The 24001-nt window shown below is 44.4% G+C and overlaps 1 protein-coding gene across 1 annotated transcript in view; it reads right to left on the bottom strand.

The window, feature by feature from the left end:
• The window catches only part of lrriq1 (leucine-rich repeats and IQ motif containing 1), a 53742-nt gene extending 38123 nt beyond the window's left edge, over positions 1-15619 (bottom strand). Inside the window, exons 1-11 of the mRNA XM_055933417.1 lie at positions 15532-15619; positions 15252-15438; positions 14968-15070; positions 14698-14810; positions 14496-14604; positions 14126-14346; positions 13952-14029; positions 12681-13796; positions 10739-10891; positions 5562-5712; positions 3814-4007 (exon numbers count right to left, since the gene is read on the bottom strand). Of these exons, the coding sequence (XP_055789392.1) occupies positions 3814-4007; positions 5562-5712; positions 10739-10891; positions 12681-13796; positions 13952-14029; positions 14126-14346; positions 14496-14604; positions 14698-14810; positions 14968-15070; positions 15252-15380 (2367 nt within the window). The 5' untranslated portion in view covers positions 15381-15438; positions 15532-15619. The remainder of the gene's footprint in view (positions 1-3813; positions 4008-5561; positions 5713-10738; positions 10892-12680; positions 13797-13951; positions 14030-14125; positions 14347-14495; positions 14605-14697; positions 14811-14967; positions 15071-15251; positions 15439-15531) is intronic.
• Between the last annotated feature and the right edge of the window lie 8382 nt (positions 15620-24001).

Genomic DNA, 24001 nt, shown 5'->3' with positions numbered 1-24001 from the left:
ACAGGTACTACTGGTGCTGCTGACAGGTACTATTGGTGTTGCTGACAGGTACTACTGGTGCTGCTGACAGGTACTATTGGTGTTGCTGACAGGTACTACTGGTGTTGCTGACAGGTACTATTGGTGTTGCTGACAGGTACTATTGGTGTTGCTGACAGGTACTATTGGTGTTGCTGACAGGTACTACTGGTGTTGCTGACAGGTACTACTGGTGCTGCTGACAGGTACTACTGGTTCTGCTGACAGGCACTACTGGTGCTGCTGATAAATTCTATTGGTGCTGCTGACAGGTACTACTGGTGCTGCTGATAAATTCTATTGGTGCTGCTGATAGATACTACTGGTGCTGCTGATAAATTCTATTGGTGCTGCTGACAGATACTACTGGTGCTGCTGTTAGATACTATTGGTGCTGCTGACAGGCACTACTGGTGCTGCTGTTAGATACTATTGGTGCTGCTGACAGGTACTATTGGTGCTGCTGATAGATACTACTGGTGCTGCTGATAGATACAATTGGTGCTGCTGATAGATACTACTGGTGCTGCTGATAGATACAATTGGTGCTGCTGATAGATACTACTGGTGCTGCTGATAGATACTATTGGTGCTGCTGATAGATTCTATTGGTGCTGCTGATAGATACTATTGGTGCTGCTGATAGATTCTATTGGTGCTGCTGACATGTACTACTGGTGCTGCTGATAGATACAATTGGTGCTGCTGATAGATACTACTGGTGCTGCTGATAGATTCTATTGGTGCTGCTGATAGATTCTATTGGTGCTGCTGATAGATACTACTGGTGCTGCTGATAGATACTATTGGTGCTGCTGATAGATTCTATTGGTGCTGCTGATAGATTCTATTGGTGCTGCTGACAGGCACTACTGGTGCTGCTGATAGATACAATTGGTGCTGCTGATAGATACAATTGGTGCTGCTGATAGATACTACTGGTGCTGCTGATAGATACAATTGGTGCTGCTGACAGGTACTACTGGTGCTGCTGATAGATACAATTGGTGCTGCTGATAGATACAATTGGTGCTGCTGATAGATACAATTGGTGCTGCTGACAGGCACTACTGGTGCTGCTGTTAGATACTATTGGTGCTGCTGACAGGCACTACTGGTGCTGCTGATAGATACAATTGGTGCTGCTGACAGGTACTATTGGTGCTGCTGATAGATTCTATTGGTGCTGCTGACAGGCACTACTGGTGCTGCTGATAGATACAATTGGTGCTGCTGATAGATACAATTGGTGCTGCTGATAGATACTACTGGTGCTGATGATAGATATTATTGGTGCTGCTGACAGGCACTACTGGTGCTGCTGTTAGATACAATTGGTGCTGCTGATAGGCACTACTGGTGCTGATGAATGATACTACTGGTGCTGATATTCGATACTAGCGGTGCTGCTGATAGATACTATTGGTGCTGATGATAGATATTATTGGTGCTGATGATAGATATTATTGGTGCTGATGATAGATACTACCGGTGCTGATGATAGATACTACTCGTGCTGATGATAGATACTACTGGTGCTGCTGATAGCTACTACTGGTGCTGCTGATAGATATTATTGGTGCTGATGATAGAGACTACTGGTGCTGATGATAGATACTATTGGTGCTGATGATAGATATTACTGGTGCTGATGATAGATACTACTGGTGCTGCTGATAGATACTACTGGTGCTGATGATAGATACTACTGGTGCTGATGATAGATACTACTGGTGCTGATGATAGATACTACTGGTGCTGCTGATAGATACTACTCGTGCTGATGATATATATTATTGGTGCTGATGATAGATACTACTGGTGCTGATGATAGATATTATTGGTGCTGATGATAGATATTATTGGTGCTGATGATAGATACTACTGGTGCTGATGATAGATATTATTGGTGCTGATGATAGATACTACTGGTGCTGATGATAGATACTACTGGTGCTGATGATAGATATTATTGGTGCTGATGATAGATATTATTGGTGCTGATATTAGATACTACTGGTGCTGATGATAGATATTATTGGTGCTGATGATAGATACTACTGGTGCTGATGATAGATACTGATGATAGATACTACTGGTGCTAATGATAGATACTACTGGTGCTGCTGATAGATACTACTGGTGCTGATGATAGATACTAATGATAGATACTACTGGTGCTAATGATAGATACTACTGGTGCTGATGATAGATATTATTGGTGCTGATGATAGATACTACTGGTGCTGATGATAGATACTGATGATAGATACTACTGGTGCTGATGATAGATACTAATGATAGATACTACTGGTGCTAATGATAGATACTACTGGTGCTGATGATAGATACTACTGGTGCTGATGATAGATACTACTGGTGCTGCTGATAGATACTACTGGTGCTGATGATATATATTATTGGTGCTGATGATAGATACTACTGGTGCTGCTGATAGATACTACTGGTGCTGCTGATAGATATTATTGGTGCTGATGATAGATATTATTGGTGCTGATGATAGATATTATTGGTGCTGATGATAGATACTACTGGTGCTGATGATAGATACTACTGGTGCTGGTGATAGATATTATTGGTGCTGATGATAGATATTATTGGTGCTGATGATAGGAACTACTGGTGCTGATGATAGATATTATTGGTGCTGATGATAGATACTACTGGTGCTGATATTAGATACTACTGGTGCTGATGATAGGCACTACTGGTGCTGCTGATAGATACTACTGGTGCTGATATTAGATACTACTGGTGCTGATGATAGATATTATTGGTGCTGATGATAGATACTACTGGTGCTGATGATAGATACTGATGATAGATACTACTGGTGCTAATGATAGATACTACTGGTGCTGCTGATAGATACTACTGGTGCTGATGATAGATACTAATGATAGATACTACTGGTGCTAATGATAGATACTACTGGTGCTGATGATAGATACTACTGGTGCTAATGATAGATACTACTGGTGCTGATGATAGATACTACTGGTGCTGATGATAGATACTAATGATATATACTACTGGTGCTGATGATAGATACTAATGATAGATACTACTGGTGCTGATATTAGATACTACTGGTGCTGATGATAGATATTATTGGTGCTGATGATAGATACTACTGGTGCTGATGATAGATACTGATGATAGATACTACTGGTGCTGATGATAGATACTAATGATAGATACTACTGGTGCTAATGATAGATACTATTGGTGCTGATGATAGATACTATTGGTGCTGATGATAGATATTATTGGTGCTGATGATAGATATTATTGGTGCTGATGATAGATACTACTGGTGCTGATGATAGATATTATTGGTGCTGATGATAGATATTATTGGTGCTGATGATAGATACTACTGGTGCTGATGATAGATACTACTGGTGCTGATTAAGATACTACTGGTGCTGATATTAGATACTACTGGTGCTGATGATAGATATTATTGGTGCTGATGGTAGATACTACTGGTGCTACTACTGGTGCTGCTGATAGATAATACTGGTGCTGATGATAGATACTACTGGTGCTGATATTAGATACTACTGGTGCTGATGATAGATACTACTGGTGCTGATGATAGATACTACTGGTGCTGATGATAGATACTACTGGTGCTGCTGATAGATGCTGCTGATATTTTTCCTTATAATCCATCATGGAGGATTAATGTCGGTAGCACTTAGTTTAATTAGTTAGTTAATCTATTACTTTACTGGTAGTTAGGCCTACATGGTATACTATGTATTTTACCTCAGTGAGATTGTTTCCTGTCAGGTCCAGTGTGTTGAGCAGCGCACAGTTGTCCAGGCCCTCTGCACTGGACAGATGGTTGTGAGACAAGTCCAGGTGTAGCAGCGTGTACACCTCTCTCAGTCCTCTAGTACTGATCAGCTGGTTGTGGTCCAACAATAACTTTTGCAGCCTCTTCAATGGCTCCAGACCACCTTTATAGGAGAAGAAGAAAAATAAAGACAAAGAATTTTCCTTAAATTAGTATGTTTCGGTATGTAAAGGAGTAAATAATGGCATGGTTCATTTGCATAGAGTTATGGGGTAGAACAAAATCAGATTGTGGAACTGTGAGGGGTTGAAGTAGGATTCATATGAACCAAAGAAGATCTAATTTCAGTGTGTGGCCAAGGTTACCGTTTTAGTAACGTTCAAAGCTAAACTGCCAATAAAAAAGCATTCACGGTCTTCTCAGGCAGTTAATATCTATTCATGACTTGAGGCCTGGCTCCTGGTCTGTTATTCACAGTAACTAAGTCACATTTCAATATATACTGAGCAGGGGATCAAAAGAAGAGGTACACTGCTCCCTAGTGGATAGCAGTGGTTACAACTAGCCATGAAGTATACTGTAACTGTAGAGCAGGCAGGGGTGTGAGTCAAACCACACATCTGGAAGACTGCACAGTCTGTTGATTTCCATCCTTGCATTTGAATCATTGTCTAATTTAGACCTGGAAAATCAAGTATGGGGAGCTGATAAAAAAGTTTTCCACACTCTGTATAGGCCATCTATGAGCTCAGTTTACTGATGCGGTAGGGACCTGACCTCAGCTTACTGATGCGATGGGGACCTGAGCTCAGTTTACTGATGCGGTGGGGACCTGACCTCAGCTTACCGATGCGATGGGGACCTGACCTCAGCTTACCGATGCGATGGGGACCTGACCTCAGCTTACCGATGCGATGGGGACCTGACCTCAGCTTACCGATGCGATGGGGACCTGAGCTCAGTTTACCGATGCGATGGGGACCTGAGCTCAGCTTACCGATGCGATGGGGACCTGAGCTCAGCTTACCGATGCGGTGGGGACCTGACCTCAGCTTACCGATGCGATGGGGACCTGAGCTCAGCTTACCGATGCGATGGGGACCTGACCTCAGCTTACCGATGCGATGGGGACCTGACCTCAGCTTACCGATGCGATGGGGACCTGACCTCAGCTTACTGATGCGATGGGGACCTGAGCTCAGTTTACTGATGCGATGGGGACCTGACCTCAGCTTACCGATGCGATGGGGACCTGACCTCAGTTTACCGATGCGATGGGGACCTGACCTCAGCTTACCGATGCGATGGGGACCTGACCTCAGTTTACCGATGCGATGGGGATCTGACCTCAGCTTACTGATGCGGTGGGGACCTGAGCTCAGCTTACCGATGCGATGGGGACCTGACCTCAGCTTACCGATGCGATGGGGACCTGACCTCAGCTTACTGATGCGGTGGGGACCTGAGCTCAGCTTACCGATGCGATGGGGACCTGACCTCAGTTTACTGATGCGATGGGGACCTGAGCTCAGCTTACCGATGCGGTGGGGACCTGACCTCAGTTTACTGATGCGATGGGGACCTGACTTCAGTTTACTGATGCGATGGGGACCTGAGCTCAGCTTACCGATGCGATGGGGACCTGACCTCAGCTTACCGATGCGATGGGGACCTGACCTCATCTTACCGATGCGATGGGGACCTGACCTCAGCTTACCGATGCGGGTGATGGAGTTGTGCGAGAGCTCCAGAACGTCCAGATCCACAGCACCAGCCAGACCATGGATGGATGTCAGACGGTTCCGGCCAAGTCGAAGAACTCGGAGGTTAGCCAGATTCTCACAGTCCACAAACGTGATTGAGTTGTCCTATACAGACATGACAATCAAAATATGTCTGAGTTTTCAAATACCAAGGATTTTATACTTTTAAATGCTGATTTGTCTCACTATGAGAGACAGTATGCAGTGTTGTGTGTGTATATAATATAATACTATGTAGCTAAAATATACTATGTAACACATACGCTGAGCGTAGAAAACATTATGAACACCTGCTCTTTCAATGACCAGGTGAATCCAGGTAAAAGCAATGATCCCTTATTGATGTCACTTGTTAAATCCACTACAAATCAGTGTAGATGCAGGGGTGCACAGGTTAAAGAAGGAATTTTAAGCCTTGAGTCAGATGAGACATAGATTGTATATGTGTGCCATTCAGAGGGTGAATGGGCAAGACAAAATATTTAAGTGACTTTGAACAGGGTATGGTAGTAGGTGCCAGGTGCACCGGTTTGTGTAAAGAACTGCAATGCAGCTGGGATTTTCACGCTCAACAGTTTCCCATGTGTATCAAGAATGGTCTGCCACCCAAAGGACATCCAGCCAACTTGTCAGACATATAGATATACAGTTAAAGTCGGAAGTTTACATACACCTTAGCCAAATACATTTAAACTCAGTTTTCACAATTCCTGACAATTAATCCTAGTAGAAAATCCCTGTTTTAGGTCAATTACGATCACCACTTTATTTTAAGAATGTGAAATGTCAGAATAATAGTAGAGAGACACTTGGCACTCAGGCCAAAAAGTTAAATCTTGGTTTCATCAGACCAGAGAATCTTGTTTCTCATGGTCTGAGAGTCCTTTAGGTGCCTTTTGGGAAACTCCAAGCGGGCTATCATGTGCCTTTTACTGAGGAGTTTCTTCCATCTGGCCATTCTACCATAAAAGCCTGATTTGTGGAGTGCTGCAGAGATGGTTGTCCTTCTGAAAGGTTCTCCCATCTCCACAGAGAAACTCTGGAGCTCTGTCAGAGTGACCATCGGTTTCTTGGTCACCCCCCTGACCAAGGCCATTCTCACCAGATTGCTCAGTTTGGCCAGGCGGCCAGCTCTAGGAAGAGTCCTGGCGGTTCCAAACTTCTTCCATTTAAGAATGATGGAGGCCAGTGTTCTTGGGGACATTTTTTGGTACCCTTCCCCAGATCTGTGCCTCGACACAATACTGTCTCTGTGCTCTATGGACAATTCCTTCGACCTCATGGCTTGGTTTTTATATTGAAATGCACTGTCAACTGTGGAACCTTATATCTGCTTTTCCAAATCATGTCCAATCAATTGAATTTACCAATCAAGAATTAGAAACATCTCAAGGATGATCAATGGAAAAAAGATGCACATGAGCTCAATTTTGAGTCTCATAGCAAAGGGTCTGAAAACGTATGTAAATAAGCTATTTCTGTTTTTTATTTGTAATAAACTTGCAAAAATGACAAAAAATATGTTCTCTCTTTGGCAGGGGGTGTGTAGATTAACGGGGAAGAAAATGTATTTAATACATTTTTAAATAAGTCTGTCACGTAACAAAATGTGGAAAAAGGGAAGCAGTCTGAATACTTTCCTAATGCACTGTATATACTGTATACTGTAAGTCAGAAGTTTACATACACCTTAGTCAAATACATTTAAACTCCGTTTTTCACAATTCCTGACATTTAATCCTAGTAAACATTCCCTGTCTTAGGTCAGTTAGGATCACCACTTTATTTTAAGAATTTGCAATGTCAGAATAATAGTAGAGAGAATGATTTATTTCAGCTTTTATTTCTTTCATCACATTCCCAGTGGGTCAGAAGTTTACATACACTCAATTAGTATTTGGTAGCATTGCCTATAAATTGTTTAACTTGGGTCAAACGTTTTGGGTAGCCTTCCACAAGCTTCCCACAATAAGTTGGGTGAATTTTGGCCCATTCCTCCTGACAGAGCTGGTGTACCTGAATCAGGTTTGTAGGCCTCCTTGCTTGCACACTCTTTTTGAGTTCTGACAACAAATTCTCTATAGGATTGAGGTCTTTGTGATGGCCACTCCAATACCTTGACTTTGTTGTCCTTAAGCCATTTTGCCACAACTTTGGAAGTATGCTTGGGGTCATTGTTCATTTGGAAGACCCATTTGCGACCAAGCTTCAACTTCCTGACTGATGTCTTGAGATGTTGCTTCAATATATCCACATAATTTTCCTTCCTCATGATGCCATCTAATTTGTGATCTAATTTGTGAAGTGCACCAGTCCCTCCTGCAGCAAAGCACCCCCACAACATGATGCTGCCACCCCCGTGCTTCACGGTTGGGATGGTGTTCTTCAGCTTGCAAGCCTCCCCCCTTTTCCTCCAAACATACGATGGTCATTATGGCCCAACAGTTCTATTTTTGTTTCATCAGACCAGAGGACATTTCTACAAAAAGTACGATCTTCATTGTACCTAAACTGTATGTATATGCAGGGCCCAGCTGTAAAAGAGACCTTGGTCTCAGTCTGTGTTCCTTTTTGAAATAAAGGTATAATAATAATATTAATAATGTGCAGTAGTCTGGCTTTTTTATGGCGGTTTTGGAGCAGTGGCTTCTTCCTTGCTGAGCGGCCTTTCAGGTTATGTCGATATAGGACTCGTTTTACTGTGGATATAGTTACTTTTGGACCTGTTTCCTCCAGCATCTTCAGAAGGTCCTTTGCTGTTGTTCTGGGATTGATTTGCACTTTTCGCACCAAAGTACGTTCATCTCTAGGAGACAGAACGCGTCTCCTTCATGAGCGGTATGACGGCTGCGTGGTCTCATGGTGTTTATACTTGCGTACTATAGTTTGTATAGATGAACGTGGCACCTTCAGGCGTTTGGAAATTGCTCCCAAGGATGAACCAGACTTGTGGAGGTCTACAATTTCTTTCTGAGGTCTTGGCTGATTTCTTTTGATTTTCCCATGATGTCAAGCAAAGAGGCACTAAGTTTGAAGGTAGGCCTTGAAATACATCCACAGGTACATCTCCAATTGACTCAAATTCTGTAAATTAGCCTATCAGAAGCTTCTAAAGCTGTGACATCATTTTTGGCAATTTTCCAAGCTGTTTAAAGGCACAGTCAACTTAGTGTATGTAAACTTCTTACCCACTGGAATTGTGATACAGTGAATTATAAGTGAAATCATCTGTCTGTAAACAATTGTTGGGAAAAGTACCTGTTATGCACGAAGTAGATGTTCTATCCGACTTGCCAAAACTATAGTTTGCTAACAAGAAATGTGTGGAGTGGTTGAAAAACGAGTTTTATTGACTCCAACCTAAGTGTATGTAAACTTCCGATTTCAACTGTATATATACAGTGGGGCAAAAAAGTATTTAGTCAGACACCAATTGTGCAAGTTCTCCCACTTAAAAAGATGAGAGAGGCCTGTACTTTTCATCATAGGTACACTTCAACTATGACAGACAAAATGAGAAAAAAAAGTCCAGAAAATCACATTGTAGGATTTTTTATGAATTTATTTGCAAATTATGGTGGAAAATAAGTATTTGGTCAATAACTAAAGTTTATCTCAATACTTTGTTATATACCCTTTGTTGGCAATGACAGAGGCCAAACGTTTTCTGTAAGTCTTCACAAGGTTTTCACACACTGTTGCTGGTATTTTGGCCCATTCCTCCATGCAGATCTCCTCTAGAGCAGTGATATTTTGGGGCTGTTGCTGGGCAACACGGACTTTCAACTCCCTCCAAAGATTTTCTATGGTGTTGAGATCTGGAGACTGGATAGGCCACTCCAGGACCTTGAAATGCTTCTTACGAAGCCACTCCTTCGTTGCCCGGGCGGTGTGTTTGGGATCATTGTCATGCTGAAAGACCCAGCCACGTTTCATCTTCAATGCCCTTGCAGATGGAAGGAGGTTTTCACTCAAAATCTCACGATACATGGCCCCATTCATTCTTTCCTTTACACGGATCAGTCGTCCTGGTCCCTTTGCAGAAAAACAGCCCCAAAGCATGATGTTTCCACCCCCATGCTTCACAGTAGGTATGGTGTTCTTTGGATGCAACTCAGCATTCTTTCTCCTCCAAACACGACGAGTTGAGTTTTTACCAAAAAGTTATATTTTGGTTTCATCTGACCATATGACATTCTCCCAATCTTCTTCTGGATCATCCAAATGCTCTCTAGCAAACTTCAGGCGGACTTGGACATGTACTGGCCTAAGCAGGGGGAAACGTCTGGCACTGCAGGATTTGAGTCCCTGGCAGCGTAGTGTGTTACTGATGGTAGGCTTTGTTACTTTGGTCCCAGCTCTCTGCAGGTCATTCACTAGGTCCCCCGGCGTGGTTCTGGGATTTTTGCTCACCGTTCTTGTGATCATTTTGACCCCACGGGGTGAGATCTTGCGTGGAGCCCCAGATCGAGGGAGATTATCAGTGGTCTTGTATGTCTTCCATTTCCTAATAATTGCTCCCACAGTTGATTTCTTCAAACCAAGCTGCTTACCTATTGCAGATTCAGTCTTCCCAGCCTGGTGCAGGTCTACAATTTTGTTTCTGGTGTCCTTTGACAGCTCTTTGGTCTTGGCCATAGTGGAGTTTGGAGTGTGACTGTTTGAGGTTGTGGACAGGTGTCTTTTATACTGATAACAAGTTCAAACAGGTGCCATTAATACAGGTAACGAGTGGAGGACAGAGGAGCCTCTTAAAGAAGAAGTTACAGGTCTGTGAGAGCCAGAAATCTTGCTTGTTTGTAGGTGACCAAATACTTATTTTCCACCATAATTTGCAAATAAATTCCTTAAAAATCCTACAATGTGATTTTCTGGATTAATTTTTCTAATTTTGTCTGTCATAGTTGAAGTGTACCTATGATGAAAATTACAGGCCTCTCTCATCTTTTTAAGTGGGAGAACTTGCACAATTGGTGTCTGACTAAATACTTTTTTGCCCCACTGTATATATGTGTGTGTGTATGCAGTGTATGGTTGTACTATATAGTAATGTATAGGTGTAAAAAAAATGTTTGGCTAGATAAACAATTTCTGTACAGCTTACCCCACATGTAAATGGTGGTGTATTTACCTGTACATCGATGTAGCGAAGCTCTGTGCATTGACTGAGGCCCTCCAGGGATTTAAGGCCACAGCGTCTCATGGTGAGGGTCTGCAGTCTGGGGCATTGGGACAAAGTAGAGAGGCTACAGCCAGGGAGATCCTCCAGAACAACTGTGGTCACCTGCATTGGAAGGTAATGCCCAGTCAGTGAAATAATGCTTTTGGTTTTGTTATGGTTGGTTTATTGGTTATTTGAATGTGTCTGATTGACTGTTTTGCAGATATGGGTCAAATGCATCTAGGTCCAATACTTTCAAATATCCTACTTGTAGTCTAGTATAATACCTTTAGTGTTAAAAGCTAAATCAAGCGCAACTTATTTTTCTGGAAAAACCTTTATGAAATAAAGCAGGGGTAGGCAACTAGATTCAACAAAATTCATACCTTGATTACATTAAGACACAATCGCATATGTGACCAACCGGCTTGATTCTGTCTTATGTAGCAACATATTTTATTGTGTTTTTTACATTGGATAAAAGTGGAGACCCAGAGCTAGAAAATGGCATATCATACACTACAGTTGAGGAACAATGGGAAAGTAATTCTGCTTGGAAAGTTGATAAACTTGTAACCTCACTTTTGAGAAAATGTCCCTTGAATATTTTGGTACACCTACGGGAGAGCTCTTCTTTGTCTACACCCATTCAGCATCGTTCCAAACCCTATTAAGCTTTAGCCCCACCCAGCTCTTTAAGGATTCACATGTGAGGCCATGTATTAAACAACCAACGATTTCAAGACTAAAGGCTGGTTTATACTATGGATGTGTTCATAAATTCAATATGGAGTGCCAGAGTGTGCTCAGAGTGCGCTCTGGGCGTTCGTAAATTCAATATGGAGTGCCAGAGTGTGCTCAGAGTGCGCTCTGGGCGTTCGTAAATTCAGAGCATTGTCAGATTGTCCATTTGTAAATTCGGAACGTTTTTTGCTCTCGGAGCATTCAGAATGCACAATGAATGCTCTGGCCGAGGAGTAGGGTTGATCCGAGCGTTCTGAACTAACAACAGCAGTCAAGCACCAAAGCTAACTGGCTGACGTTGGCTAGCTTGCTAGCTACATCCAGACACAAATGAGGGAATAGCTCAGTCTGACCATTTTACTCGCCCTAGCAGAGCTGGTTAGGCTTTTTTTATGCTATCCAGAGTGTTAGTGACTGCAACTGTACTGCTGGCAACAATTTAATTACGCTTTTTTGCCAACCTTTACTGACACCGGCCATATTCAACGGGTGTTGAGCGTTCGTAAATTTGTCCGTTATTCTACTCTGGCACACTCAGACGAGAGTACTCTGAAACAGTTGTCGCAGTGACGTTCTATTGAAATGGATACTTGCATGCTGAAGTCTTTTGTTAAGTTTTAATACACGCTAAAAAAAATGAAAAGCCGTGTTAGACAGAATTACCCTACACATACTGACCAGCTCAAATAGACAGAAGCGTGCTATATGGCAGACCAATCCAAACTCATCTCTCGGCATGTCCAGCCCACTCATTATCTCAGCCAATCATGGCTAACTAGGCTCATAATTTAACAATTTCATTCATATTTACAAAAGGCATACAAGTTTGTTATTAAGGCACATGAAAGTTCACATGGTCGAGAAGGCATATCTGCATAAAAAAACATTTTGATAAAAAAAAAATGTGTACGTTCAAATGGCTCTCCTGTGAAGTAGTGACCCACGACATACGCCTAGTTTCCTGAAACGGGCCACATATATATCTTTTTTTATTCCTGGGCATAGTTTGGAACATATTTCCTAACTTAAACAAATGTTTTTCTTAATTCCTATTGATTTTAGTCAACAACAAAAAAATCACTCGCAGGAATGTTTTGGCCTGCAAGCTGCCTGTTACCGACCCCTGAAATAAAGAGTATCACATTGTAGATCGTATCATGCAGGTTACCTCCTGAGGGGAGTTCCAGGCCCCGGACTGAAGGAGTGTTTCTGGGCAGAGGGGTAAACCGCTCCCCTCAGCGGCCCTCCTCGCCCCCCTCCTCATCTGGGTCCTGACCCCCTGCTGCTGCTTCCTCTTGTTCTGCAGGGAGAGTTTGGACCAGGAAGTGCAGTCCCTCATCCAGGCCAGTCTCCTCTGCTCCGTCTGCTCTGGTAGAGATACACTCATACGCTCAAAGGCAGACTGAGGGGCTGAGGCGCTGGGGTCAATGGGGGGAGAGCTGGCAGTGGGGGAACATTCAGTGGCGGCTGATTTCTCCTCTCTGGCTTTTTCCTCACTCAGGTTTTGACTTTCCTCCTTCACTATTCCTGTCTCCAGCTTTTGCAGGCTCTTTGGTTTCCTCTCATCTGATTTCATCCTAATCTCTTCCTCCTCCTTGCTTTTCCTTTCATTCTCCTTTTCCTCCTCCTCATCCTCCTGTCTTTTTCTCCGCTCCTCCTCCCTTTCTTGCTTATCTTTCTCCTTCCTAATCTGCTCCTCCTTCTCTCTCCTCTTCTTCTTTCTCTTCTCCTCTTCTTTCCTTCTCTTCTCCTCTTCTTTCTTTCTCTTCTCCTCTTCTTTCTTTCTCTTCTCCTCTTCTTTCTTTCTCTTCTCCTCTTCTTCATGCTTCTTTCTCTTCTCCTCCATTTTTCTTCTCTCTCCCTCCTTTCTGTTCTCCTCCTCCTCCCTCTTTCTCCTCTCCTCCTCATCCTGTCTCTCTCTCTCCATACGGACTCGATCCTCTTCTTTGGCTCTCTCATACTCTAAGCTCCTCCTCTTCAGCGCTTGCTCCTCCAACTCTCTCCTTCTGTTTTCCTTTTCCTGCTTCAGCCGCTGCTCCTCCTGTTCCCTCCTCCACCTCTCCTCCCTCCTGCTCCTCTCCTCCTCACACCTCCTTTGTTCCTCTCTTTTGCGGTGGAGCTCGGCCCTGGTCCACCGGCGTGCCAGGACGCCTCTGAGGGCAGCCTGGATAGTGATGGCCGCCCTGCATCGAGACTGGTGGGTCTTCCTCCTCTTTTCCTCCTGCACCTTCTCAAAGGCCCTCCTCTCCTCCTCCATCTGTCTCTGGAGGCTGCTGATCAGCTCCTGGTTAGTGTGGGAGAGTAGAGGAGAGAAGTTAAACCAATAAAAACTGACAAGAAAGATGAGTCCCTTCTGAAAACACTTCCGACGTAGCCCCTCTCCATTGCCAGTGTTTCAGTGTTTGCACATCTAAAAAAATGTGATTGAATCTGGCCCACCTGCTGTTTGAGCAACTCTTGTTGAAGCTTCTCTTCTGCCTCTCTTTCTCTCATCTCCTCCATGCCTGTAGGGCGATGCTACAGACAGAAAATGACTTCTTCAATTGGTCACTCTTAGTTACGGAAAACATAGAAACGGGAAATGGGAGAAAGGGATGATATGAACTATCTCACCCTATTGCCCTCTTCTATCTGCCTCAGCTCCTCTTCAAAGTCTCTCTGTCTGCGTTTCCTCCACTCCTCCTTTTCTCTCTGCTCATTCTGCTCCTTCTTTCGCTCCACCTCGTATTCCACAATTCTCCTCTCATCCTCCTCTTTCAACTTACGCTCCAAAGTTTTCAGTTCCAAACTGAGTTGCTTTTCAGACCTTAAATATGCATCACATTCAATATCATCTGTGTCAAACAGAAAGACACAGGTCACAGCTCCATTAGTTTGAAGAATATCACCTTTTTTCTTTTCTTTATAGGGCTGGACTAAATGAGGCAAGGGTGACATCTAGTGGGCATATATATCACACACGCACACAGAAATCTACACATACCCTCACTGTTGTGTGGCACTCTGTCTGTAATGTCACTGTCAGATACAGTGTGAGGGCAGGCCTTGTTAGGGATAGTGTTCAACTTCTCATCCTCCATCTCGAACATGACCTAAATCAATCAAACATATTTAGCCTACGTCCCAGCACAAATTAAATAACACTAGTACTTTAGTGCACACAAGCCTTATTAAACTAGACTCACTTGTTCTTTTAACTTCACTGGGTCCTCGTGTAGGCCTAAGTCAGAGGCCAGTTCCATTAAAAGGTCTTCAGAATGACTTGAAATGATGGAATACACCTCAGCCGCTCCGGAATCTGAAAACAGACAATGTACAAAGACATTGAGTCACATATACACAACAATAGTATGGCATCATGTAGCCAGCAGCTAGCCTGAATGATGAATAAATGATTCATGCATTTTCTATATATCTTTATAGCTTATACATTATCCAGAGGTCCTCATTCCTACCATCATCTTCATTGTTCTCAAGGATGAGCTTTTCAAACTGACTTGCTCTGTTCTCGGAGGCTTCAAAATATTTGAGCATTGATTCTGGGATTTTATCTGAAACCTGGGGGTATTGAAAGGTGAAAAGTTAGGTTTACATGCATTTGCAACCAGTAGACATTAATTGACAAGTAGTATAAAAACATTGTGCAAACAGTAGGCTAACGTTAGACAATGGAGATTAGGCCTACACACTTAAGTACACAAACTCTCATTTCCAGTTGACAAATAATAAATCAACTCACATCATCTTCATCAGCATGGTCTTCATCAGCAGATGAGTAAAAGTCTTCCTGATAAGAATTATCTAATTCAATATCATCAGAGGAGTTGTTGATGCTCAGTTTGCTCAAGTCTTCTTGACTGACATCCATGGTCTAGCTAGCAGCTTCAGGAAACAGAGGCAGACGGGTCGTGTTTCTGTTTCAAACACTGCATGAAAACACGGAGAAGAGATATAAGACATTAAACGTTTTACATTTTATTCACACTAAATGTTTCTGTTTTAAATAAGAGGTAATTTACCTGTGTTTGTCTGTGTTTTGAATACTTTGCTAACCGGTTTTCTAACCAGGAACGTCAAACATTCCATCCGCGTCTAAATGGAACTGTGGTCGCTATGGAAACCGAGGAGAACACTACGGAACACCACTCTGGACAAACGTAACCCTGTAGGGTGTTGCCTTGCCATTTGGCAACATACCATTTCTCTACATTTTATTTACAGATAAAATGGGAAACATTAGTCACCAGTATCTTTGTTTTATTGTTAGGCTACGTCAAATCATAAACTTATAACTGTACTCAAATGAAAATAGTGCACACATAATTGCTTTATGCAGGAGGGGGGCCTTGGCGCTTCAGGTCATTTACATGACATGCAACTATTTTCTGTGACTCTCTTCTATGTGCACGGCATAATGTCCAAACATTCCCTTTATGTTTCAAAGAACTTTAGCCTACTACTACAGTAAATCATGTGGGGAAGTACATTGCAATCATGCAAGATCACAGTAAATGTTATTCTTTGGAATTGAAAAGCCTTGCATGGGCCTCAAGTGCTGTCTTTTTCCACACACTCTCTCTCTCTCTCTCTCTCTCTCTCTCTCTCTCTCTCTCTCTCTCTCTCTCTCTCTCTCTCTCTCTCTCTCTCTCTCTCTCTCTCTCTCGCTCTCCAAAGTTGAAGGTACTGTTGTGGCCAACAGCACAGACTGTAACCTACTGTACAACAATGACATTTCTGATGACAAAGGAACGGAACCTTTCCCACATGGAAAGTGCAGCGCTTGTAGTCCGTCTCTCTGAGGAGATTCCAGAGCGGCCCTCGCAGGTTTTCCCACACCCATTCCCAGGGGCTCTCAGAACTTCAGAACTTTACAACTTCCGCCACCTTGTTCAGTGTTTCACTGGAGAACATTGTGTCCTTACCTTTTTGTGTTCGGACTCAGAAGTCATTGAGTCTTCTCTCATGACTTGCCAGAATTCAAGGACAACATCAATAGCTAAATGGCGTCAGATGCACCTTATCATGTTATCTCGAAAAACCAACATCAAATTCGATAGATTCTCTCCAAAAAGACAATGTGGTCTATACATTGAGTCTACAAAACATTAAGAACACCTTCCTAATATTGAGCTGCACCCCCCCCCCCCCCCCCCTTTTTTGCTCTTAGAATAGTCTCAATTCGTCAGGGCATGGACTCTACAAGGTATTGAAAGTGTTCCACAGAGATGTTGTCCCATGTTGACTCCAATGCTTCCCACAGTTGTGTCAAGTTGGCTGGATGTCCTTTGGGTAGTGGACCATTCTTGATACACACAGGAAACTGTTGAGCGTGAAAAAACCCAACAGCATTGCAGTTCTTGACACAAACTGTTGCGCCTGGCACCTACTACCATACCTCGTTCAAAGGCACTTAAATCTTTTGTCTTGCCCATTCACCCTCTGAATGGGACACAAACACAATCCATGTCTCAATTGTCTCAAGGCTTAGAAATCCTTCTTTAACCTGTCTCCTCACCTTCATCTACACTGATTTGTAGTGGATTTAACAAGTGACATCAATAAGGGATCATTGCTTTCACCTGGATTCACCTAGTCTAGGTCATGGAAAGAGCAGTTGTTCTTATTGTTTTACATACTCAGTGTATGTATTTGCAGTCTGAAAGGTCAACAAACAGTGACACTGCCAAACGTGTTTGTATGTTTGTGTGTATACAAGCATTACAAAGGTCATTACGGGTCATGGTACCACTTCAGTCCCAGCATTTGACAGGGAGAGTTTTCAGCGGAGCCCCTGTTGTTGAAGTCAAACTGCCTGCCCCTCTGTTCCATCAGGTCCCCCTAAGAAGCATTGACAAAGTTCAATTGCTCAAAAAGGCCCCATCAGCAAGCCTTGTCCACTCTGATTCGGCCCCGGCGGCATGTGGCCCTTTGTCAGTAGGCAAGGTGAGTGCACAACACATCAGCTGTCTGTGACCAGGCAAAAAAAGCTTTCCAAGCCAAACCTTCATATTATAACCACCATTGGACAGGTCAACATTTACTGGGGGAGGGATGGTCCAAAATAGGGGAGGGTTGTCAAACTTTTTCCTTGTTGCTTTGGGGAGGGTTGTGTGTGTTTTTATTAGGCACAAGGGATGGCAGTCCTCCCCTTTCTCCTCTGAGAAGCCTCCACTGGTAGATTTCAGCCCTTCAATGTCAGTGAAGAAGATTATGGATTGAACGTCTTTGTCTGAATATTCATCAAATTTCACAGGTGCGGGGTACTGTAACTACTACAGTGCATCTTTAAACAGTGTGGGCATCCTCTCCATTGCCAATACTCCATTCAGCTGAAGCAGACTGGTCGGGCTCTCTGCTTCCAGGAGCTGTCTGAATCCCTCAAAGAATCCCAGGCAGGTTCCAAGTCTGTACACCCTGGATCCCATGACTTGGATGAGCCCCGTGACACAGGACAGTTCCCAGTGAAAGAAGGAAGGAAGGAAAGAAGTCCAAAACTGTAATTAATCCTCTCTTTGTCAAAGTATCCATCTAAAAGAACTTAAGATGACCAGCTAGTCCATTCTTAAATCCCCCACATTAGTTCCATTATCATTTTTTAAATCAACTGTATAGGCCAGGGGTTAAGGGGATGGGTTTAAAGAAAATGGAACCATGTGTGAGAGAGAGGGAGAAAGATGTCCCTTTGTCCTGATGTTATGTGTTTGCTATGCCAGTGGGTGTCATTAATAGAGCCTGTATACTATAGTCACATGTAACTGAACTGTGATGCACAGAGATCTTGAGCAGATGGGATTTAAAGGCATGGGACTGACTACCTTATACAGGGTTGACTCATTGACAACAATCCCATTTGCAAAGACCTGTTCAAGTCTGCTGTATATCAGAATGAGGATCTATACAGTTTGGATGCTATTTTACAGTTTCAGCTTGATAAAATAAAATGCTGAATCACCACAATGGCAGTCCTTTTACACACGTTTTAACCTCTGGCAATCCTATTCCACCAGGTGAATTAAACATAAATGTAAAATCACACCAATGTTGAACTTCAAGACTTGTGTCTTAAAGTTATCAGGCCATTGTACATACTGTACTCCATTTCTGACCTTTGGACAAGTGCTTGAAAGGCAAAACCTATCTATATACCTGTTGCACTCACAAACCTCTACAGATGCACAATCGAGAGCATCCTGTTGGGCTGTATCACTGCCTGGTATGGCAACTGCTCCGCCCACAACCGTAAGGCTCTCCAGAGGGTAGTGAGGTCTGCACAACGCATCACCGGGGGCAATCTACCTGCCCTCCAGGACACCTACACCACCCGATGTCACAGGAAGGCCATAAAGATCATCAAGGACAACAACCACCCGAGCCACTGCCTGTTCACCCCGCTATCATTCAGAAGGCGAGGTCAGTACAGGTGCATCAAAGCAGGGACCGAGAGACTGAAAAACAGCTTATATCTCAAGGCCATCAGACTGTTAAACAGCCACCACTAACATTTAGTGGCCGCTGCCAACATACTGACTCAACTCCAGCCACTTTAATAATGGGAATTGATGGAAATTTATGTAAAAATGTATCACTAGCCACTTTAAACAATGCCACTTAATATAATGTTTACATACCCTACATTACTCATCTCATATGTATATGTATATACTGTACTCTATATCATCTACTGCATCTTGCCATCTTTATGTAATACATGTATCACTAGCCACTTTAAACTATGCCACTTTATGTTTATATACCCTACATTACTCATCTCATATATATATACTGTACTCTATACCATCTACTGCATCTTGCCTATGCCGTTCTGTACCATCACTCATTCATATATCTTTATGTACATATTCTTTATCCCTTTACACTTGTGTGTATAAGGTAGTAGTTGTGGAATTGTTAGGTTAGATTACTCGTTGGTTATTACTGCTGTCATGACGTCGCCTGCTTGGGTATTGCAAACCCCATCCCCCTCTCCCTGCCTTTCCCTGCCCCTTCAACCCATGCTGTGGTCACAGAGAGGTCGTAAATTCCTGAGAATCTCCTCAAGGCCCAACAGCATTAGACAAAGGGTAAACTTTCAGGACAAAGGAATTTTCTCCCACCTCACAGAACTTGAGGTACAAACATATTTCATGTTCCTGCAAAAGTATAAAAGATCGGTGGAGAGTCCAGCTATTAACATGCCCATTGTTCACCACGGGGGAAACTCATGAGAGACTGTGGGACTACATTACCATACCGCTGTTTATATAATAACCTCAGATATGAGGTTTACATCTGTTTGTTGTATAAAATGAATGAATGAGTATGATACTGTTTGTATAATTGTGTAATATGATTTTGGACTGTTTAATTAAGAGAAATACAAATCCCTTTTTGATTTGAACTAAACCCGAGGACCCGCCCCTGAGCCAGTTGGGTCAGACATCCAAGGACAGCCCCTTCCTGCTATCTGAATAAAAGTCAACTCTGAGAAATTACCATTAGACCATGTTTATCCTCCATGGGGAGAACGAAGGTTGAGTACCATTGCTGAATCTTTAACCATACCACGTGGTTAAACTCTTAGCCGAATAAGAACAAGTCTTTGATATTGACTACTAGTCTGCAGCTAGGAATTCGGTTTCATTGAACGCGAAGAAAGACAACCGCCGAAACAATCATTCTATAACGAATGTCACTCTGAACTATTCACAATAACCGAGACAGAAGGAACTCCAACCAAAACGAACTTCTCTCCAACGATCAACTGTAATTAATCCTCTCTTTGTCAAAGCATCCATCCAAAAGAACTTAAGATGACCAGCTAGTCCATTCTTAAATCCCCCACATTAGTTCCATTATCATTTTTTAAATCAACTGTATAGGCCAGGGGTTAAGGGGATGGGTTTAAAGAAAATGGAACCACGTGTGAGAGAGAGGGAGAAAGATGTCCCTTTGTCCCGATGGTATGAGTACCATTGCTGAATCTTTAACCATACCACGTGGTTAAACTCTTAGCCGAATAAGAACAAGTCTTTGATATTGACTACTAGTCTGCAGCTAGGAATTCGGTATCATTGAACGCGAAGAAAGACAACCGCCGAAACAATCATTCTATAACGAATGTCACTCTGAACTATCCACAATAACCGAGACAGAAGGAACTCCAACCAAAACGAACTTCTCTCCAACGATCAAGACGACACACACCGAGCGTAACTATATATATATTGATTGAAATTGTTCCCGAATGAGTGAGCGTTCATGTGTAAGGATTAGCATGTCAATTGTTATAATTGTGAACTCTGTAGTGAATTCTTAGTCGAACGCAACTTTCCCTTTGTCTAACAAGCCGCTATGCCGGTTCAGCCCACTAGGGCATATTTCTCCCATCATTTCATGTAACTATTTTTAAGTTTGTTTGTTTTGTTTATGCATTTCTATGAATTAATTAGTTGGTAATAAATAAATGATTTAAGACAATTGATGTATGGATGACCCATAGTGAAGACTGGGTTCGTGCAGATAATCAACAATTTACGACGTTTGGAACGAGACTAACGTGAGGTAAAAATAAATGTATCATTAATCAGAAGACTATTGATCAGATATGAAAATATCTGTGTCACGCCCTGGCCTTATTATTCTTTGTTTTCTTTATTATTTTAGTTAGGTCAGGGTGTGACATGGGGAATGTTTATGTTTTGTTGGTTTTGGGTGTTTATTTGGTAAAGGGGTTATGGGGTGTAGTAGATGGTTTTGTGTTGAGTGTATATGTCTAGAGTTGTCTATGTTGGTTAGTTATCTAGGAGAGTCTATGGTTACCTGAATGAGTTCCCAATTAGAGACAGCTGATTTCGGTTGTCTCTGATTGGGAGTCTTATTTAGGGTAGCCATAGGCTCTCATTGATTGTGGGTAATTGTCTATGTAAGAACGTTAGTAGCCTGTAAGTTTGTGCACAACGTTTGTAGCTTCACGGTCGTTTTGTTGTTTTGTTGTTTTGTTAAAGTGTTTTTGTGTCGTGTTCATCTTCGTGTTGTTTAATAAAAGAAGATGGCTTATTTTCCAAGAGCTGCATTTTGGTCCGTTAATCCGCCACACGATCGTGACAGAATTACCCACCATAGGACCAAGCGGCATGACCAGCGGCAACAGGAGAAATACAAGGATTCATGGACATGGGAGGAAATTTTAGACCGGGAGGTACCAGGAGAATATAACCGCCCCAAAGCTGAGCTGGAGGCAGCGAAAGCAGAGAGGCGGCGATATGAGGAGCTAGCTCGGAGACAGGAAAAGGAACCTACAAAGGATCTGGGCTACACTACGTGGGAGGAGATCGACAGGTGGGCGATCAACCCAGGGAGAGTGCCGGAGCCCGCCTGGGATTCTCTGGCGCAGTGCGAGGAGGGATACCGGCGAATGGAGGCAGCACGACGAAGCGGTAGGAAGCCTGTGGGAAAACCCAAAAAATTTCTTTGGGAGGGGCTTAAAGGGAGAGTGGCGAAGTCAGGTAGGAAACCTGCGCCTACTCCCTGTAATTACCGTGGAGAGCGAGAGTACGGGCAGACACCGTGTTACGCAGTAGAGCGCACGGTGTCTCCTGTACGTGTGCATAGCCCGGTGCGGGTTATTCCACCTCCCCGCACTGGCAGGGCTAGATTGAGTATTGAGCCGGATGTCATGAAGCCGGCCCTACATATCTGGCCACCAGTGCGTCTCCTCGGGCCGGTTTACATGGCACCAGCCTTACGCATGGTGTCCCCGGTTCGCCTACATAGCCCGGTGCGGGTTATTCCACCTCCCCGCACTGGTCGGGCAACGGGGAGCATTCAACCAGGTAAGGTTGGTCAGGCTCAATGCTCAAGGGAGCCAATACGCCTGCACGGTCCGGTATTTCCGGCGCCACCTCCCCGCCCCAGTTCAGTGCCACCAGTGCCTACACCACGTAACAGGCTTCCAGTGTGTCTCCAGAGCCCTGTTCCTCCTCCACGCACTCGTCCTATGGTGCGTGTCTCCAGCCCGGTATCACCAATTCCGGCACCACGCACTAAGCCTCTTGTGCGTCTCCAGAGTCCTGTGCATCCTGTTGCTGCTCCCCGCATTAGCCCTGAGATGCGTGTCCCCAGTCCGGTACCACCAGTTCCGGCCCCACGCACTAGGCCTAATGTGCGTCCCCAGGGTCCAGTATGCCCTGTTCCTGCTCCCCGCACTAGCCCTGAGATGCGTGTCCCCAGCCCGGTGCCACCAGTCCCGGCACCACGCACCAGGCCTACAGTGCGCCTCAGCCGGCAGGAGTCTGCCGTCTGCACAGCAATGACTGAACTGCCCGTCTCCCCAGCGCCATCTGAGCCATCCGTCTCCCCAGCGCCATCTGAGCCATCCGTCTCCCCAGCGCCATCTGAGCCATCCGTCTGCAATGAGCCTGCAAAGCCGCCCGTCTGCCATGAGCCTGCAAAGCCGCCCGTCTGCCATGAGCCCACTGAGCCGTCCGCCAGACAGGAGCCGCTAGAGCCGCCAGCCAGACAGGAGCCGCTAGAGCCGTCCGTCAGACAGGATCTGCCAGAGCCGCCAACCAGACAGGATCTGCCAGAGCCGCCAACCAGACAGGATCTGCCAGAGCCGCCAACCAGACAGGAGCAGCCAGATCAGTCAGCCAGCCATGAGCAGCCAGATCCGTCAGCCAGCCATGAGCAGCCAGATCCGTCAGCCAGCCATGAGCAGCCAGATCCGTCAGCCAGCCATGAGCAGCCAGATCCGTCAGCCAGCCATGAGCAGCCAGATCCGTCAGCTAGCCATGAGCAGCCAGATCCGTCAGCTAGCCATGAGCAGCCAGATCCGTCAGCTAGCCATGAGCAGCCAGATCCGTCAGCTAGCCATGAGCAGCCAGATCCGTCAGCTAGCCATGAGCAGCCAGATCCGTCAGCTAGCCATGAGCAGCCAGATCCGTCAGCTAGCCATGAGCAGCCAGATCCGTCAGCCAGCCATGGGCCATCCCTCAGTCCGGAGCTGCAGTCCCTCAGTCCGGAGCTGCCATTCTTCAGTCCGGAGCTGCCCCTTACCCTGGTGCTGCCCCTTACCCTGGTGCTGCCCCTTACCCTGGTACTGCCCCTTACCCTGGTACTGCCCCTGATCCTGGTACTGCCCCTTACCCTGGTACTGGACCTTAGTCCGGAGCTGTCCCTTAGTCCGGAACTGCCCCTTAATACAATGGGGTTAATGTGGAGGGGGGTCGTTTGGAGGAGGCCTAGGAGGTGGTTAGGTACTGTGGTGACGTGGGGACTACGACCAGAGCCGGAGCCGCCACCGTGGAGGGGAGCCCACCCAGACCCTCCCCTAGACTGTGTATGGTGCGCCCGGAGTTCGCGCCTCAAGGGGGGGGTTATGTCACGCCCTGGCCTTATTATTCTTTGTTTTCTTTATTATTTTAGTTAGGTCAGGGTGTGACATGGGGAATGTTTATGTTTTGTTGGTTTTGGGTGTTTATTTGGTAAAGG

The sequence above is a fragment of the Salvelinus fontinalis genome, chromosome 9 (assembly GCF_029448725.1).
Source record: "Salvelinus fontinalis isolate EN_2023a chromosome 9, ASM2944872v1, whole genome shotgun sequence".
Classification (NCBI taxonomy): domain Eukaryota; kingdom Metazoa; phylum Chordata; class Actinopteri; order Salmoniformes; family Salmonidae; genus Salvelinus; species Salvelinus fontinalis.
The sequence above is the reverse complement of the archived record's forward strand: the minus strand, read 5'-3'. Positions and strand labels throughout refer to the sequence as shown.